Here is a 15,897-nt window from a genome sequence, read left to right on the forward strand (position 1 = left end):
TCCAAGAAATGATAGAGATTAATTAGAACTACTTGCTCATATAAATAAACTTCAGAACCACCAACAGAAAAAGAATAAATGTATAACTCTATATGAGTGCCCCACATTGGCTGAGGGAATGCCCGTTGTGACTTTATATGGTCTTGGAAAATTCTTACCTCAGGAGCTAGCTTTTCTTTTTTGGAGTTAGCTTTTAATATTGAAAAAAGGCACAAGGTCCATTTTTTTAACTGGTACCAAAGCCAAACCCATCTTTGTGCTTGGTTTACCTAATGTTGGATCCCTATCTTATGTTGTCCATGCTTCAGAAGTCTACATCTGGGCGTGAGGGGGTTTGAGAATATCCTACATTGATTTCAAATTTTCAAGAACGGGTTGACAGAGTTACCTGGTAGTTGATGCTGGTGGGAGGTAGCAAGTATCCCGTGGAATTAGTCGAGGTGCGAGCAAGCTAGCCCGGACACCACGGTTATTAAGAAAAAAAAATTTGGAGCTACAGCACATTGTTAACTTTTACGACCACTGAATGCAGTCCCGGTCACCAAACAGTGTAAATTAAGGAACAAGGACAAGGAGTAGGCGGGGACAGGTTACTCATTTTACCCCTTTTTCTCCTTTATCTGTTGCCAAATACTTAATTTATTACAGACAGAAGATGTATGGAAAGTTGTAAGTTGATAAGCACTTCACATAACAATTGTTCATAGATTTACAACAACTATAAAGCGCAGAATAAATCCACAACCAATCTAAGAAGGAAAGAAACAATTAAGGGAGTCCCTGACCTTTCTTTGCAGTTTCTTTTGCTCAGCATGGAGATCTTCCAACAACATAGATCTATCTTGTTCCCTCAACTGAAAAGATCCAGCCAAATGGACACAATCACTGCGTACCTGGAATGTGGAAACAATAAAATATAGACAGTGAATTCAGGCATACAACAGGCGTACTACTTTTAGAATGTATTGCACCCATATAATTTCCCCGCTTCAATTCTTAAGCCAGAAAGACACCTCAACACTCTTTCAGATGACAGTTTAGCAATTTCATTATCAATCCTTTTAGTACCTCTACTGTTCCACTGTACCAACTCCATTACTACATTTTGCAAAACCTAGTTGAGTCTTGGCCACGAAATGGTTTTTGCGCACCCTTTGAAAACTAAGGTCAAAAGTTGGTTTTTGGTAAAATAAAATATTTTACTTTCTTATTCCCCCCCCCCACCAACGAAAAAAAAAAAGGTGCAAGGTGAACCAAACTGGTTAAAGTTAACATAATGCATTGAAGGGGAAAGGTGGTGTTTTTAACTCTTTATTCTCATTCAATGTGTTGTTGTTGAGGCTCCTGAAAACAGTGTTTACACTGTTCCAAAAATCCTAGTTTGGGTTTATAGATAATTGAGAGGTCGAGTATGTAACCAATCAAATATATTGGGAAGTTGATTCAGATAGGGGGATGTGTGGTTGTTTCAGAGATATAGTAATTTGCATTACATTCTTTCTTGGAAAGAATCGAGTCCCAGGCTGCTAATATCAATTGAGAGTGCAACAACATACCCATCTCCTCTAAACATGTAAACTGTCTAGGAAGTCGAGTATGTATGCATCTAGATTTATCATTTTTCCTGTATGCTTGTTTAACTCTCCAGTGCATCTGGTGGAAACTCTAGCAAATAGAAAACTAATTTCAATGGATGTCACGCATATCAAAGCATCTGATTATCCTACACTCATCTTCTATTCCTTTATCATATTGTTAAACAAGCATACAGGAAGAATGATAAAGTAGGGTAGAGTACATGTAGACAGCTCCAGAACAGAGAAATAAGGATGGATCCCTGAGCTTCAAGCTGAAGAGAAGATATCCCTTACCTGAGTTTCAAGCTGAAGAGAGGATATCTTTTCCATCACTCTTGAGTACTTTAAGCAGTATTTTGCAGTTGGATCCAGATCAGTGCAGCAAATCAGAAGCTGGTAGCGTAGGGCCCCAATCAGCAACCATACGCATCCTATCCTATTCATGAAGCCTGCAAGAGAAACAGGTGAAAACATAAATAAGAATAAAGACCCAAAACAAAAACAGAAGACATGACTAATAAGTGAATGAAACTCTCGGACAAGAAAATATAACGCACTCACCCTCAGATGAGCATGGGAAATACAATCCTCGAAGCAAAGGCTCAATAAAAGATTTCATCTTATCAGACGAAATCATCTGGTGATTTGATGATGCAAGAAGTGAAAGCATGACCTGAACATCCTCTTGCTATGACATGGAAAGGAAAAGTGGTTATAAACATACTAAGGGTTTAAAATTAAAATAAATAAGTATCCCAGATTTCAAGGTTCAGTTGGAAACCAATTTTCCGAGTTCAGTTACAAGAACTTTATTTCAAACACTAAGATAAATGACCTTTAGTTTCTTATCTCATAGGATAGCAGCTATGGAAGAAAAATATGACATGGGTCAAATAACATATTCTAAAATTATCCTGCCTGTCCATATACATTTAACGGGTCAAAAGGAAAAGAACTACCGAGATGGTCTTCTGTGTAGCAAAATGAAAGAAGGCCTTGATTCTAGCAAACTTCTCAGCTTCGAAAGACTTTATGTGTGCAAATATCATCTGAAAGAACAAGCAGCAGGAAGTATACACTATAAATTTTCATTTTTTTTGATAAGGTAAATTGTATTAATCAAAAGGGAGAAAAAACTCCCGCATACAAGAAGTATACCAAAAAGTAGAGAATTTACATCAGAATATGATTCTCTACAAAAGACGCCCAATCTTCTACACAAGTAGGGGCTATATGTGTGCACCAGAAAACGATCAAAGATAAAAGTCTACACTATAAATTTTCATTTCACCATGAATTTGAAGAAGAGTACACATTAAAACTAAAGGAGACCATTTTTTGATAAAGAAAATAATTAAATTAAGTAAAACTAAAGGAGACCATACCTGCTGGAAGAGGGACCGAGCAGTTGATAATAGAAAATTCTTTGTATCTACTTCTAGAGAACCTTGCCAAAGATAACGCGAAGTAGCTTTCATTTTAAGGCTATGCATCGGGTAATCCCTGATAGCAAATGTACCATACCTGCGCTTGATAAAAAGTTTTGAAATAAGAAGAAAATAAAAAGATTCAACTTTGAAGGAAAAAGAAACAGCGGTGAAGTCTTTCAAATAAAAGGTATTCTGTTTTCAACTATATATGACATTTTTTTTTAGTTTGTTCCAAAAAAAAAAATGAAACCTTTCTATATCAGGAAACTTTTAAAATTTGAACTTTCCATTCTATTCTAAAAGAGATGCTTTTATGACGACGAAATGTCATGCATGTTTAAGACTACAAGTTCTAAGGGTACTTTTTGTATGTGCCTAAAGTCTTTATTTCTTAAACTAAATGGCTCGTCAAATACACTAACTAAAATAGAAAACAATCTCCAGAATGTATGAGATATGATTAAATAATGTATCACCAACTTCACCTAGGACAAGCATGTTAAATATGTAAACTGAGACTTCTCAATTCTCACTCTCTCTCCCTTTATATCTATATCTCTCATGTGTATTAAGTTCAGCACTTAGTTGGCAACTGGTATAAAAATGTGGCCCATCCAAGCCAAATTGCTGCCCCTACAACTACTCAAAACCAAACAATATTTAACTTACAGGATTTTGTGAATTGCTGCCATTTTTGAAGGCTTAAACAGCTCATCAGGTAGGATATCATCACATCCATGCCATGAGAGGTTCTGCAGCAGTGAAACAACATAAATACAGATGTCATACTGGAAGATGCAAAACTATTTGCAGTAAATAGCCATCATATGGTTTACCTCAGCACCAGTTGGTGACAACATCCACAAAGATGAATGCCATATATACCACAGCTCAAGAACAAAACTGGATATCTGTTCACTCACTGTTTGAAACAGATAAAAGGAATTATTTAGATATCATAACAATGTAATGGCCAATTTATAAAGATTTTACCGACCTCTATAGATAGATTCCCAAGCATCTAGGGTCCACAAAATCTTTTGGTGAGGTGAAAAGTCAGATGAAGGCCTTGATGAGAAGTTTAAAGAAAAGGTCATTGCGGACTCGATAAGACCAGCCAAGGCAGTTAAACCCTGTTTCAGTGGACAAGACAATACGACATTAAGGGTGCATCACATGAATGTATCTCGGGGTAGTTAGAGGAGCAGCAATGAAAAATTGTACTTGATATAGTTAAGAAAGAAAAGAAAAAATCTTACTTGGTATTGTTCCTCCTCGTCAGCTAAAGCAATTGTCGAAAGTTGCTGAAGTAGCCTTGTATCATGGAAGAAACTAGCGTTGTCAACTATGGGTAGAGTCTCTAGCCAACAACCAAAGCTAGACCTTTCGCACAACATGTCGGGTAAAAAGACACAACAAGCAGGTAAAATGGATGTCCTTGGGGCTTGCTTAATGTTCCTCAAATTCTCTTCCAACTTCTCTTTCTCAAAATCAAACCTTCTTGAAAGCATCTACATAGGAAATGAATACACTTATCATAACACTAAATAATCCACATGATGAACATGAAGACATGAACTGTAAGAAAAGCACACCTGGTACATCTCCTCCAACTGCTCAACAGGTCTGACACCATTTTCATCAACTTTTGCCATGATATAAGATGACATAGAGACACCTTACCAAGAATCATATTTAGTCAGATAAAAGATCCAGAACAAGTAAAACATACTATCACCAACAGTACAGTGTATTATGATGTAAAATTTGCTAGGACAGATTCTAGAGGTAAACAAAAAATGCAATTTTAAATGAAAAACAATCACTTCAACACCAGACACAACACCTATATCATGACACATATATCGATTTTAGAAGAGATGGTCACATTATTTATTAATTCTAGCCCTCAACACACACTCACATGCAGACCTGAATCTTTTTTCTTGGGCCAAGCACGTGAAAATTCTTTTGTAACAGGTGGCAATAAGATTTGAACCTGGATCTCTGTCTACCTTGATTCAACAACAACTACTACTCTTGATCTTAGCCAAAAGGCCGAGAAAGGTATACAACGACAACAATAACGCCCCAATCCCAAACAAGTTGGAGTCGATATATGATTCCTCACTTCTTTTTTTGAGAAGGTAACAAGTTATATGTATTAAACACAAAATAGTACATGGGTTGTACTGAAACCATATATACAAGTGAGCAAAATGAGTAACCCAGTCTACATGTCTAACAGGAACCTAATGTGTCTAAGATAGAAATAGTATCCTCTGGGTAGATCTTGTTGCACCAAAAACAAAAAAGCTTAATACAGTTAAGTTTGATCTCTAGCAATGTCTTGTTGTTGTTCTCGAAACATCTAGAGTTCCTTTCTTTCCAAACTGTCCACCAAATACTAGCAGGGACCATTCTCCATCTGTTTTTGTTGTCTGCCCCAGCTCCAGCTGCTTCCCAACTAAAGAGAGCTTCAGTAATCTTTCCAGGCATTGTCCAAGCTATGCCTCTGAGATTAATGAAGATCTTCCATAACTGATCAGTTATCCTACAGTGCAAAAATAGGTGACCAACTGTTTCCACTTCATTTTCACAAAGAAAACATCTTGAGCATAGAGTCCACTTCCTCTTGTTTAAGTTTTCATGTGTGAGCACAACTTCCTTTGTCAGTAGCAATGAGAAACATGCAACCTTATATGGTATCTTGATATTCCAAATATGTTTCCAGGGCCAGTTGGTGACTTGAGGTATTGGTTGGTTTATTGTTTTGTAGGCTACATTGACACTGAATTTTCCACTGCTATGTCCCTGCCATCTCAATGTGTCATCTCCATTCTGAATTCCTGTGAAGTTGTCCTTTGTAGAACTCAATCATTCTATTTATCTCTCAATCATTCAAGTCTCTTCTGAGTATTAGTTCCCAACCTTGAGGTGACCACATTTCAGCTATAGATCTCTGCTGGTGATGAGCTAGAGCATATATGTCAGAGCATAAATCCTTCAGAGCTCCATTTTCCAGCCAATTGTCATTCCAGAATGATGTCCTGCTATCATTTAGCACTTTAATAGAGATTTGGCTTTTTAGAGCTGGCCATAATACCCTTATGGATCTCCAAAGACTAACTCCATAGGATGTGCTAACTGGTTTAGTCATCCAGTTGTCTTCTACTTCATATTTGGCTTTGATTACCTTGCTCCATAAACTTTGAGGGTCTTGAGAGTACCTCCATGGCCATTTTAGTTTAAGGGCTTTGTTGTGATTCTTCAAGTTTCTAATTCCCAATCCACCTTGCGCTTTGCTGAGAGTTACCTCTTTCCAATTGACCAGGTGATAGGCTTTTTTTTCCTTTTTGCCTTGCCACAAAAAATTGCTTCTTATGCTATCCAGCCTTTGAATGACTCCCGCAGGAATGGAAAAAAGGGACATCATATAGGTTGGCAGTGAGTCTAATACCGAGTTAATCAGAGTGAGCTTTCCTCCCATTGTCAAATATTGACATTTCCGTCTTGACAACTTTTTCTCACATTTCTCCAGTACATTGTTCCATATTGCAGTAGATTTTGACTTGGCCCCCAGTGGCATACCCAAATAAGTGGTAGGGATAGTCCCCACTTCTCCCTCCAGGATTAGTGTCAAATCTTCCATGTTTGTTACTTCATTGATCGGGAAGAGATGACTCTTTCTCCAATTAATGTGTAGCCCAGAAATTCCTTCAAAAAGAACCAGTATAATCCTCAAAACTCTTAGTTGTTCCACTTCTGCATCACAGAAGATCAAGGTGTCATCAGCATATTGAAGATGTGTAATCTCCTGGTTGTTATGTCCATTCATGGCTACCTCAAAGCCTTTAATCCACCCATTGAGTTTGGCTTTTTTGATCATGTTGTTCAAACCTTCCAAAGCTATTATGAAAAGAAAAGGTGACAAGGATCACCCTGCCTAAGACCACTCTCAGTAGGAAAGAATCTTTCTAGAGAACCATTAATAATGACTGAGAATTTGACAGTAGATATACAGAATTTCATCCATTTAATCCATTGCACTCCAAATCCCATTTGTTGTAGCATGTTTAGTAAGAAATTCCAATTCACATGGTCGAATGCTTTCTCAATATCTAGCTTGCAAAGGATACCAGGCTTCTTCTGTTTTTATCTTGAGTCTATTGCTTCATTGGCTATTGGTATGGCATCCATTATTTGCCTTCCTTTTATGAATGCCATTTGTTGAGAATCTATCAATTTTCCCATCACCTTTTTCAGCCTCTCAGTCAGGACTTTCGCAATAATCTTGTAAATGCTCCCTATTAGGCTTATAGGCCTGAAGTCCCTCAATTCCTTTGCACCATTTTTCTTGGGGATCAAGGCAATGTAGGTTGCATTGAAACTCTTTTCAAATAAACCATGGGAGTGAAAATTGTGAAACACCCCCATGATGTCCTGTTTAAGCACGTCCCAACATTTAATAAAGAATCCCATTGTAAAGCCATCAGGTCCTGGTGCCTTGTCCATAGCACACAATTTCAAACACCCAAAACTTCTTGTTCATCGAATCTGCTTTGTAGTAAATTTTTATCTTGCTAAGTTATTGTTGGACAACTCTTAAAATTGGTTGCAGGTCTCCATTCTTCAGTCTCAGTGTAGAGTTTTTTGTAGGAACTTACTATCTCATTTTTTTTTCTTTGTGGATCTGTGATTGATTCACCTTGGATCATATGATTCCTCACCTCTCCATTTAAGCTCAACTTGTGTCATCATCATACCAAATAAAAATAAAAGTGAAAAATAAGTTAAATATATCTAAATAATACTCCCTCTGTTTCAAAACGAATGAACTACCTCCCTAGGGTAAGAGTAAGGTCTGCGTACCCCAAATACCACTTGTGGGATTTCACTGGGTTTGTTGTTTGTTGTTGTTGGAGTATTAGTAATAAAAATATTATTAGAAGTTCTTTTGAAATGGACTAATATTAGTTGTTCTTTAACAAGACTAAAACGTAATCCCAACTAGTAGATTGTGCTCTATATGAATCTTTCTCTTCAATTGTGCTCTATCTTTAGCCAAGTCTGCATTAATTGCAAGAATCTGTCTATCTTGATACCATATTGAAATGTGCGATTTAAAAGCTTAACCTATTAGAGAGAAGACACATTTAATTATTTATTTTAGGTCTGCAGCAAAAAGTTCAAGGCTTCAAATACACAGCAGACAACATTAAAATTACTAACTTAAACCCTCTTAAAAACGGCAGGCTCTTTCTACTAACTTAAAACCAAGCCAAATTACTAACTGCTATGAGCCACAACTATATACGACTAACCAACCAACCACACCACCACTAGATCATTATCGTGTTACTTCAACGACCGATTCTTGCATGTACCACCAGAAGAAAATAAGAAAGGAACTTTGACAAGACAATCAAGCAATAGGAATACTGGAAACCCGCTTCACCCTTGTACACAGCACAAATGGGAGGCAATGTAATGACCACAGCACAGGAGATAGCAACAGTACCAAATGATAAGAACTGTACCTTGCATGGCGAGGAACCGCAGTTCTGGATTAGAATATGGAGCCGCTTCAATGATTACATCATCCCTTGCTACAAAAATATGTGAGTCAGACAGAGAACTGGAAAGTAGTGCAGAAATTGTAGCCAAATGATCAAAGAAAAGCTACCTAGCTCCCAGATCTTTCTCTTTCCTGGCCAAAGTCGTTCACAAAAGCTTAGTAGCTGACACAATTTCTCATATAATTCAGCAGAAGGAGGCAGATACGGATGCCCACCATGGACCCACAACAAGGACTTTTGCGACTGCGAAGGCCATTTTGAGAACTCATCCAAATTCTCTACATCTCTCTACATAAGTAGAGGTTAAAACAAAGTGAAAATTCATTATCATATAACAAAAGGAGAACAAAGAAACAAACAAATTAAGAATTGGGCATAGCAAAGAGGGCCAAAAGTGACTAGCTAAACCAAGACAACTTACCTGAAACGTCTCAACTTCTTTTGGGCAAAATTCCCACAGCTTTGTAACTTTCTTCATCAAAGATCTCCAAGAAATTAGCAAGTACTCAAGTTGAGAAGTAATAATGCCTGTCCATAGTAGTGTGTGATGTTCAAGGAGGTCACTGTACAACTGGAACAGCACATCAAAAGAAGGTGACTGGACAAACATTTCAAGCACTTTGTTCTCCAACTCCTGAAGAGATCTCAAAACAGGTTTAAAGAACTTTGTTTCAGGACTGTATTTGTAACCTATCTCAGAGTTCCACTGCAGATGGCTAAGTCTCAGTAACCTAACACTCTTAATGGCATTCACAAGAACTTCACTGCAGGATTTCAACACACTGTCAGCTGGTGTTAAATCAACCACTTCTACTGAAAGTAAAGGTATAGGACAAGACTCCATATCAACCAAATTATGAGACACAATCTCACGGCGACGACTAAAAATCTGATTCCATATTGGATGTTCCAATTCCTTTGCCAGAATAGAGGCATAAAAACTAAAGAATGAAGAATGTGGCCGTAACAGAGAACCAACATGGGAAAACCAAAGCAGATAAAGCTTGTAATCACTTTCAGTAGCCTGTTCAAATGCCCAATTTGCAGCATACAATAACATTTCCTGGGCTAAATCCAAGTTAAGTTCTTTTGCCCCGCCACAAACAGCAACTTGACAACTTGAACCTTTAGGAAACATCAGTGCATGCAAGAGCTTTGTATCCATCACGAGTGAGCTAACCACAGAAGTTGGAGCCAGTGCATTGTGCAATGCAGCAGAAGTTGAATAACAGGCAGTCTGCGCTCCCAGGAACTCGAGGTACATGCAATTTTGCCTTATACAAGTTTCTTTTGAATATAATAGGTAGTCCCTCAATTTCAAGGGTGCTGGCCATCCCCCTGGTAAAGATAAGAAGCCAGCTTGAGAGGAGTTAAAGTCCTGAAAATCTGGTATAAGAGATATAGGAATTCCCACTTGATCAACAACATTCTTCCCTTGATCAACACCAAATAAGGAAACATAGGTATGCTCCCAACTCGTTTGCAGACTCCATGAAAATCGGCTACCGCTCGTAAGAAGCTGCTGAAATAACTGCACCCACCGTGCAAGTTCAAGCAGTGTGATCCTAATTTTGAGCAGTGCACCTTTAACCTTCGCAGTCATATGGGCATTGGCCATCAAATCAACCAACTTACCAGCAGGTACCCCAGAAAGGACGATAAACCTCTTTGCATTCTCAAGCTCGATGTCAATTTCAGTGCATTTGTCATCAAACAACCAATCAGGATCCATCATGAAAATTTCAACCCCTCTATTTCGCATTGCACGTGAAACTTCACCATTTAGAGGGTTAACTGTTAGAAACATTCGAAACTGTGGGTGAGGATGAAGAATTACTGGCTTTCCTTCCACTGTTCCACATTCATTAATAGTGATGGATCCAGATTGTTCAACTAAAGAGTTTATTCTATCAAGAACCTGCACATATCAAGAAGAGGCACCAAATAACCATTAGAAACAAGACGCAGCACCTCAAGCTTAAATATTTTACAGGCTATAGAGCTTGCAAAAAAAAAAAGAAAAGTATAAAAGATCAGAAGATATGGGAGAGAGAGAGTACGAACCGTTGGGTTGCAGAGATTTGCATTATCTAATACTATCCACTCTCCATTTTCTATAGCCTTTATAAGCATGCCAGTTACCCACTCGAACTTTGAGGAATGTGTCCTTGGGTGACCTGTAAATTTCTTAATCATTGTAAGAATTATATCCAAGTCCTTCATCGACCAAGATAAAGGCAATGATGTTTCCTCAACCACCAACTTTAGATGCTCAATAATATTAACCAACATAGAAGCAGATTCAAAGTACTTCGTCCTCCAAGTATCAACATACGAAGAGCAAGAACTTGTCGGAGGGTTGTGCTTGATGCTCGATATAAAGGACAGCCACAGAATAAACAGCTCTTTTCTCCTCATAAATTCTTCGCATGAAGATTCCAGCTGCAGACCATAGTATTCATTTATAACGGACTCAACCCGAGCGATGGCAAGACGATATTTTCGAACAGCATTGTGTTGCTCAAAGCTTCCAAGTAGCTCAGATATATCAGTTGCAGAGGAAAGATTCAATTCATTAAGTACATTTCCTGTCAGCTGAGCAAGTAACCGTATCAATGAAGTTTTACCAGAGGATGCAGGTCCAACTAATATGCATAGCCACTGGTTCTTAACACATTGTGCTACAGCTTCCAAGCTATTGCGGAAGGCAGGTAAAATTTTAAGCTCGATGTTGGCCACTCCAGGTGACACGTAACGATTTCGTTCAATAGACACATTCCCAACAATCAAATACTGGGGATTCAGCTGAACCCGAGGATGAGGATTTATGCTGGGCTTCATTTTGAACACCTGTTCATAAAGTTTTAAGACCTCCAGCCTATCAACAGCTGTGCGCATTCTTTGAACATAAACAGGATTCAGAAAGCAATCAGATTTTGATATACTGGGGGCACCTGAAAAGGGAATTCATGTATTTGAGGTCAATTCTGTATGACTGAAATGAGAATGGGCTATCAAGAACAAGAGAACAGACCTTTTATGATTTCACAGGAACGAATTACATCTCGGAGATTGAACTCCCAAGGGGATCCTTCTTGAGCGAATTTGTGAAGCAACATTATATCTTCATGTAATCTCTTATTAAATAAGACCAGCTTAGAGAGAAGAGAACGTGAAATTGTAGGATAGAGTGAACTAGAAATAACAAGATAGTCATCCTCAACTAGCTCATCGACATAAACCTGAAACCAGCAAGCATAAGGCTAATACTCATTCATTAACTTATGAACTTGTGACAATTTCAAACAGTGTCAAGGCAGACCTTCATAAATCTGTTGAGGAAGGACTTTGGAAGACCTTTCCGTCCTCCACCCTGATTTGAAGGATTTTGACAAGCAAAAACTCTGAAAGATGGTGGGCATTTGAAAGTACGACCTAACTCTGGAATGAAAACCTCAGCCCGATGGTCCAAAATAGCATTTAACCCCTATTATCATTGTAAAATAAAAAACCTGGCTAACTACGTGAGGGAGACAAGAGAATAAAATTCCAACTGAGAAGAAACTAAACGCATTGCTTAGTTAACACATTATGAAGGTAAAAGTGTAGATTTCGACCTCCAAGACAGATTGTGAAGCAAGATTGAGTTCATCCAAAAGCACCCATGATCCCTGCTTCAAAGCCTGAAAATACAGCAAATCTATGCAGATTATTTTGATTTGAAAGAAGCAAGCCATTCTACTGGAGGAATATAGACACACCTGTAAGAGAATTCCATCAGACCATGCAAATTGCATCCCTTCATCAGCCTCAACAGGTAAATCAGACCCAAACAAGTCCATGATGTCCGTCTGTGTATGTCAATGTCCAAACCCCATAAAAATACATAATTACGCAAGAGATACTTCAACATTTGAAAAGAACTACCAAAAATATGAGGTCGTATCCCAATAGATTTAATCACCTGCTCTGATAAATTTATTCGTACTACTGTGTGCCCAGAAAATTTGCCAAGGGCCACAATTAGACTTGTTTTTCCAACACCAGGGCTCCCTTCCAACAGAACTAGAGATAGGGAAATTACAAAGTCAGAGAACTTCATAGGCCAGTGGATTTCTTTGAATGAGTTTCAGAGTGGCAGCAAATATGGCATGTGTATATACATAAACAAAAGGGAACAACAATTCCCTTATTCAACAAAGTGTACCAGGTTTTGCAAGCTGCATGGCACGAAGCACTCTAAATGCATTCCTGCGGGTCGTTGGTGCTAGAAGCTCGAATTTTTCACCAGCAAAACAATTCCCACCTAACAAGATTTAAGCGCAACAAAGTACAAAAGAAAACAACGATTAAGTGTTTGTCTCCACCTTTAGCTGTCAACCAAAAATAAATAAACAGTGAGGTACAAGGTTTTGCCATTCATTTGACAAAAAGCAAAACCATACAGGATCAAAAGTTAGTCAGGAATTGGCATCTCTTGATATCTAGATCAATACTTCAGCCCATTTTCCTCAGATTGTCCAGAATATATCTGGAGAGTATCTTCAGCCTTATTCTCACTAAGACTTTTGACTTCAAAAAAGTGGGTTACATGGATACAGAAGGTAGTGCAGTGGCTTTTGAAGTATCCGTGTAACATAGGGTTCCACCAAACACCAAACAATTTTAACTTTATAATAATCGAGAAATCCATTGTGAATTAGCAGGCCAACCCAAGTTGGCCCACATGTTCTAACCTCAAGGGAGCATTGGCCAACCCCTCTACCGTGCTCCCACTTAAATATCAGGCTACTACTCATTGGCAATGCATAGCAAAACAGAAAAAATATTGTGCATGAAGAAAGGCTTAAATCAGAAGGTCAATAGGATATTACCATTATCTTTTCTTATTATCTTTTCTTTCTTTTTTTAACTGAAGAAAAGGTAATCTCTTTTATTACACAATCATGATAGCCTAAGTGTTCTCTTTAATTCAAAACAACCTGAGGCAATTAGATACAATCTTTGAGTACAATTAAACGAAATAAAGTATTTTAGAGCAAAGCACAGTACATCATCTGGTGTACTCCCCTTTGAATAAATACAAACTATTTTAAACAATCAAAAATAAATACAACTATTTCAAAAATGATAACAGGACTTTGATTCATAAACCATACGAAAATTTGGAACTGCCTTATCAATGACAGGACTTGAAATTATAGCATATTATTCATGCACAGGTTCAGATACTTATCTCGTTCCCCCGTTTATTAAAAAGAGTGATGTTCGTGCAAACTTATGTACAACTCCATTAAACCACCGAGTGCATGCTACCTCCCACCAGCACAGGTAATAGGTAATCCGGTCCACCAAGGCTTAGACAGGGCAAGAAATCACATCCTTAATATCGTATTTGTGCATGTGTGTGTGTGTATTATGTGTGTACTGTGTGTGCATATATGTGTGTATTAATACATCCCGAGCAAGAACTTAAAAGAGGAATCAATGATGATTTGATGGTTAAATTTGTTATAAATCATTTTTCAATAAGAAATGTTTCCATGCTGAAAAGACAATTACACTTATTTAACCTAGAATCAATAAGCCCTATAGGATCGGGCTTCTTTCATAGTGAACCATATTTTGGCATAGGTTCTCTACTTTTTGGTATACGGCTTGTATACAGGGTCTCCCCCATCCCAAATAAAACTATTTACTTTATCAAAAAAAAAAAGGAATCAACAAGCCCCAGCAGCTCATCTGGCGAACAGTATGAACAACATGATTATAACTTAAGCAACAGCGAGGTTAGAGAGCAAGAACTTCCACCCAAAGACTAAAAGCAGTATTGCAGTGATTCCTTTTTATGTTATTTTCCTATCTGGTTATCAAATCGGTGCTAAGCAAGTAAGCAACATCAGCAGCAAAACTTCTCGTCATAAATTTTTAGATCACACCCTGTACAACATACCTTTCTCAATATAGAAAGGAGGAATCCCAAAGCGATTATCACATTGCATTGTATCAGTGCATGCTATAACAGCAGATCTTGCAGGATCGGCCCAACCGTAAGACATCAGCATGGATATATTTGAGCAATCAAAACTAAGATTGAGCTCCTACAATGGGAAAAGGCAATACTTGTTACAAAAGAAATGTTAAAGAAACAGCAAAAGTACCTCAAAAGAGCACGTGATGACCAGGATGATCAAGTAGTAGTTCATTTTCTAATGGACAGCAAACGTTGGAAAATTTACTGGAATACGATCATCTCTGCTCCCCTGACTTCTCTGTGGCTTTCAAGACAATAGTTCTAATCCTAGCATTTCTATTGAAAAGGCGGAGCTCCACTAACTCTTCTGTGAGAACAGAAAGCACTTCTAGAAGGCCGACATTGATTTAACCTTTCAAGAGATGACAGGAATTTCGAGACCACACATTCAAGATTGCAAATAATGTACACTGTATCTACGTTTTTTTCGTTTTTCTATGCATGCACAGGACGGTATAGCAAAGAAGGCAGAAAGCTGTAAAATCTTTCAACTAGATTGATCAAAAAAACAAATGGTTTGTTATGTACACAAGTATAGGATGAGTGAGACCTTTAGTCCCTCCAAAAGAAACGAAAGGCATTTCTCTCGCAGCCCAGCAGCATCCATCCTTGAAATATTTGTACCTGAGTAAAATAAGTAATAAGAGAATGAACATAACCGAGAAATAAAAACACCAGAATCAGAACAGACTTTGTCAACCAGCAGGAACATATGAAAAAGGTTGTAAAAGGCTCACTGTAAACTATACAAGAATAGCCATCCTTACTCAAGATGCAAAAAAAGATTTCTAGAAAATTGAACTAGTGGTATGACTGATATAATTAGCAATAAGATAGAAAGAAGTTAAACTTGAGGAGAAGCCGAGTATATAAGAAATGTATACAGCCCCAAGCATGCATATGCAATAAGTTTTCACAGGCAATAAAAAACCAGGGGAGAAGATAACAATGCTTCAACAGATGAGATGTAAGTACGAGATGGTTGATGTTATGACTTATGACCATTACATTCAAATCCCACATTTCATATACTGCTAAACCAAATAACGGAAAGATTAGGTAGTAGAAAAATTAGCAAGTTCACATACCTAAACTTAGGCCGTCAAGCAAAACAAGAAACGCCCCATGAAGGAACGCAGATTCTGGTTGAAGAATGCTCTCTGTCACATTAATAAAGGAGACCCACGATAGAAGATCTCTCACAGTAAGTGCCCTTCCTGTTTGTAAATTGTTGAACCACTGAATTTAAGAAAAAGAATGTCAAACTAAATGCCATG

The 15,897-nt window shown here is 37.8% G+C and overlaps 1 protein-coding gene across 2 annotated transcripts in view; it reads right to left on the minus strand.

The window, feature by feature from the left end:
* Positions 1 to 15,897, minus strand: part of LOC104119335 (midasin) — a 69,230-nt gene that overhangs the window by 25,034 nt on the left and 28,299 nt on the right. For both annotated transcript variants that reach the window (XM_070200041.1, XM_070200040.1), the window contains exons 24-46: positions 15,709 to 15,859; positions 15,171 to 15,244; positions 14,540 to 14,687; positions 12,794 to 12,892; positions 12,551 to 12,651; positions 12,348 to 12,437; positions 12,204 to 12,269; positions 11,909 to 12,073; positions 11,621 to 11,828; positions 10,651 to 11,540; positions 9,008 to 10,504; positions 8,694 to 8,874; positions 8,548 to 8,616; positions 4,603 to 4,685; positions 4,267 to 4,518; positions 4,005 to 4,140; positions 3,844 to 3,929; positions 3,677 to 3,759; positions 2,963 to 3,101; positions 2,537 to 2,626; positions 2,139 to 2,265; positions 1,872 to 2,026; positions 786 to 893 (exon numbers count right to left, since the gene is read on the minus strand). In XM_070200041.1, coding sequence (XP_070056142.1) covers positions 786 to 893; positions 1,872 to 2,026; positions 2,139 to 2,265; positions 2,537 to 2,626; positions 2,963 to 3,101; positions 3,677 to 3,759; positions 3,844 to 3,929; positions 4,005 to 4,140; positions 4,267 to 4,518; positions 4,603 to 4,685; positions 8,548 to 8,616; positions 8,694 to 8,874; positions 9,008 to 10,504; positions 10,651 to 11,540; positions 11,621 to 11,828; positions 11,909 to 12,073; positions 12,204 to 12,269; positions 12,348 to 12,437; positions 12,551 to 12,651; positions 12,794 to 12,892; positions 14,540 to 14,687; positions 15,171 to 15,244; positions 15,709 to 15,859 — 4,998 coding nt within the window. The remainder of the gene's footprint in view (positions 1 to 785; positions 894 to 1,871; positions 2,027 to 2,138; positions 2,266 to 2,536; positions 2,627 to 2,962; positions 3,102 to 3,676; positions 3,760 to 3,843; positions 3,930 to 4,004; positions 4,141 to 4,266; positions 4,519 to 4,602; positions 4,686 to 8,547; positions 8,617 to 8,693; positions 8,875 to 9,007; positions 10,505 to 10,650; positions 11,541 to 11,620; positions 11,829 to 11,908; positions 12,074 to 12,203; positions 12,270 to 12,347; positions 12,438 to 12,550; positions 12,652 to 12,793; positions 12,893 to 14,539; positions 14,688 to 15,170; positions 15,245 to 15,708; positions 15,860 to 15,897) is intronic.

This window comes from Nicotiana tomentosiformis, chromosome 4 (genome assembly GCF_000390325.3).
Source record: "Nicotiana tomentosiformis chromosome 4, ASM39032v3, whole genome shotgun sequence".
NCBI lineage: Eukaryota > Viridiplantae > Streptophyta > Magnoliopsida > Solanales > Solanaceae > Nicotiana > Nicotiana tomentosiformis.